This window comes from Glycine max, chromosome 9 (assembly GCF_000004515.6).
Source record: "Glycine max cultivar Williams 82 chromosome 9, Glycine_max_v4.0, whole genome shotgun sequence".
Taxonomy (NCBI): domain Eukaryota; kingdom Viridiplantae; phylum Streptophyta; class Magnoliopsida; order Fabales; family Fabaceae; genus Glycine; species Glycine max.
The window spans coordinates 4,501,374-4,504,467 of NC_038245.2; the positions used below are offsets into that span (position 1 = coordinate 4,501,374).

At 34.3% G+C, this 3,094-nt stretch overlaps 1 protein-coding gene across 1 annotated transcript; it reads left to right on the forward strand.

The window, feature by feature from the left end:
* Positions 1-565: 565 nt before the first annotated feature.
* Positions 566-1,270, forward strand: LOC100799485 (RNA-binding KOW domain-containing protein). Its single transcript, NM_001254690.3, has one exon. It carries the CDS (start codon positions 628-630, stop codon positions 1,033-1,035), a length of 408 nt encoding a protein of 135 aa, NP_001241619.1. The 5' UTR covers positions 566-627; the 3' UTR covers positions 1,036-1,270.
* Positions 1,271-3,094: the final 1,824 nt, after the last annotated feature.

Sequence of the window (3,094 nt, forward strand, 5' to 3'; positions counted from 1 at the left end):
CCCTTCCCATCCATTTAAATCTCTAAAACTAGATCCAGTAATTTGCATTGTGTGTTTTGTGAAAACAAATAAAAATACAAGGAAAGTATGATTTTGTGGTGTCTTTCAAACCATAACACAACGAAATCATATTTAAGTTGAGATAAAAAAAAATACAGAAGAACCACAAATCTTGATGAAGATGACAACAAAATGGGTCGAAAGGAGAAGGAGAATATGAGCAAGGGTCGCCCAAGGAGAAGGAGAAGGAGAAGGAGAAGGAAATGGAAAATGGAAGTTTGGGGGTGAGAAGAAGGGAGTTGGACAGATGGGAAGAGGGAAGGCCGAAGGGGTGGGTGTGAGGAAAAATGCCTTAGGGGTTGTTTTATCTTTTTGCCCTCATTTTCAAAAAGTGGTGGTGTCAATAGCAAAAGAGGGTGACAATTATAGCTCCCTAGAACAACCATTAAAAAAACACATACCAAAAAGGCCGAATGGAAGCCCAAACCTAAGAGATGGACAACACAACACAACCCAATACAACACTTTAGGGTTTCTATAACTTACCAAAGCTTTCATTCGTTCAAAAGCTTCAGGTCAGAGAGAGTGAGAGACGGCAAAGACGGAGGAGAGGTCGCAAACGCAAAAATGGTGAAGTTTCTGAAACCAAACAAGGCCGTCATTGTCCTTCAGGGACGCTACGCCGGCAAGAAAGCCGTGATCGTTCGAACCTTCGACGAAGGAACTCGCGAGCGCCCCTACGGCCACTGTTTGGTGGCGGGGATAAAGAAGTACCCTGCGAAGGTGATCAAGAAGGACTCGGCGAAGAAGACGGCGAAGAAGTCGCGCGTGAAGGCGTTCGTGAAGCTCGTCAACTACCAGCACCTCATGCCCACGCGCTACACGCTTGACGTGGACTTGAAGGACGCGGTTAACCCCGACGTTCTCAACGCGAAGGATAAGAAGGTCACTGCTCTCAAGGAGACCAAGAAGCGCCTCGAGGAGAGGTTCAAAACCGGGAAGAACCGGTGGTTCTTCACCAAGCTCAGGTTCTGAGCGGTAATCTTATCGAGTTTTGTTATTCGAATGCTTTTGGATCTTGCTTTAATTGATACTTTATAATGCTGTGTTGAGATTAGATTTTGGAATTTTTGGTTAAATTTTGGTCATATTGGATGATTAAGGTGGTTTATTGAGATGATATGATAGGTTAATGTTGTTTAAAATTGGTTGCTGAATTGGAGCGATTATAGATTAAGCGTCTTTGTGATTGTGATTCTGAATCTCTGATGAATTTGGTGTCGGATTTGCGTGTGGTTAGATCTCGCTAAGTTACCCTAAAATTTTAATTAGGGAAAATGAGGTTTCGACTTTCGATGGTTAGACGCTAATTTGCCCTAAAATTTTATTTTATGAAAAGTAAAAATTGAGAAATTATAGCCTTGATTGAAGAATGGTGAGATTTAAACAACTATATAATCTAGCGTGTAATTGCTTTTACATTTAATCATAATTTCAGGTATTGATTTTAATCAATGGCTATAAATTGTTCGTTGCACTCGAGTGAATCCTGTTATTTAGAGAAATGAAATCCATTTTCCTCGTTTGTTCGTTGCAACTTGCAAGTATTCATTGATATGGATAATCTATTAAAGTGGGTTCCGTGATGGTTTTGCTGTAGGATTTAATGTCTATTAAGGAATAAGGACTAATAAATAAATAAATAATTATTATGGACTAATTTTTATATGGATGTAAGTGGAGTAATATGCTAGCTAATTGAAGAATGTGGCATCATTTAAAGTGTGTTTGGTGTCTTAGAGTTTGTAGAATTTATTTTGGGTGAACTTGATTTTGAAGAGAGATGCATTGGTACTGCGAGAAGTGTGTTTGATTGATTTGATTAATATTTTGAAACACTTGCGTGAAGACATGATGAAAGATGCTTGGATGGTATTTGCTATTAGACCTTTTCTTACCTTGAAAAAATAATGAAATGTGTGTTCATCATAAACACTGTCGGAGATGGGTGGCGATTCTTTGTTCTGATAAAATTAGTTGAAAAGTTAATTTGAAGTTTTGATAAAATTAGTTGAAAAGTTAATTTGAAGTTAAAAAATTAGCTGGTATTGAAGATGGTACAATCCAGGAGATTTTTAGTTTATTAAATTATAAGTGTGCAGTGAGTTAAAAAAACTAAGGGTGTGTTTAGTTTCTATTTTCATTTTTTGTTTTTATTTTTAAAAAATTAAAATTATGAAAATATGTTTGGTTTGATTTTTTGTTTTTTGTTTTTAAGAAATAAAAATACTGAAAATGCGTTTTCAAAAGTAAATGTATTTTTAGATTTATTTAAAATTATATTCCTTGTCATTGTGTTTTTATTTTACCCAAAAATGAGATTATTTTTATTGAAAATATTTTTAAAAATTTAATCAAACATATTTCAATTATTATTTTTTATTTCCAGTAAAAATAAAAATTAAAAAATCAAATCAAATACCCTCTAAAAGTACGACCTGCCGAAAATAGGCGTAGTGTGGTAATTTAATTTTTTTCCCTGGAGATGGGTGGGGATTTTTAGTTATAATTTCAATTTTTTTCTTCTTACATCTCCATAATGATGCTGTTTTTTTTTCTTTGTAAATCAAACAATGTGATAATCAACTTTTTTATTTCTGAATCGAGTTTTAACTAAAAATTAGAAAAAATCAAATATCCATCGTCGTCTCCACCCGACGGCCCTATTTTTCCCCCACCGGTGTTTATATTATCGCATTTGTTGTTTAAATTATTGTATGAATGACATGTGTATAATACACAAACTAAACTACAACTCTTCTGAAACAATAAACGTGTTCACATTCTCTCAATTTTGTCCTTTTAAGTTTTAACCTCTTCCAAATGTAACTGCATATCATAATAGATTCTACCTTTCTATCTTCTATTCAAATTCCTTTTTCTCTGTAAATTGTGCACTCGCTACTTTCTCTTATAAGCTTGCATAACAAATTAATTATCTTACACTTTTAAGAAATAAAATCAGTGATAAAAAATTAAATTTGACAGTTGCAAGAGAAATAAAAAAAAAATGAGCATGTTTGTAATGCTTGTG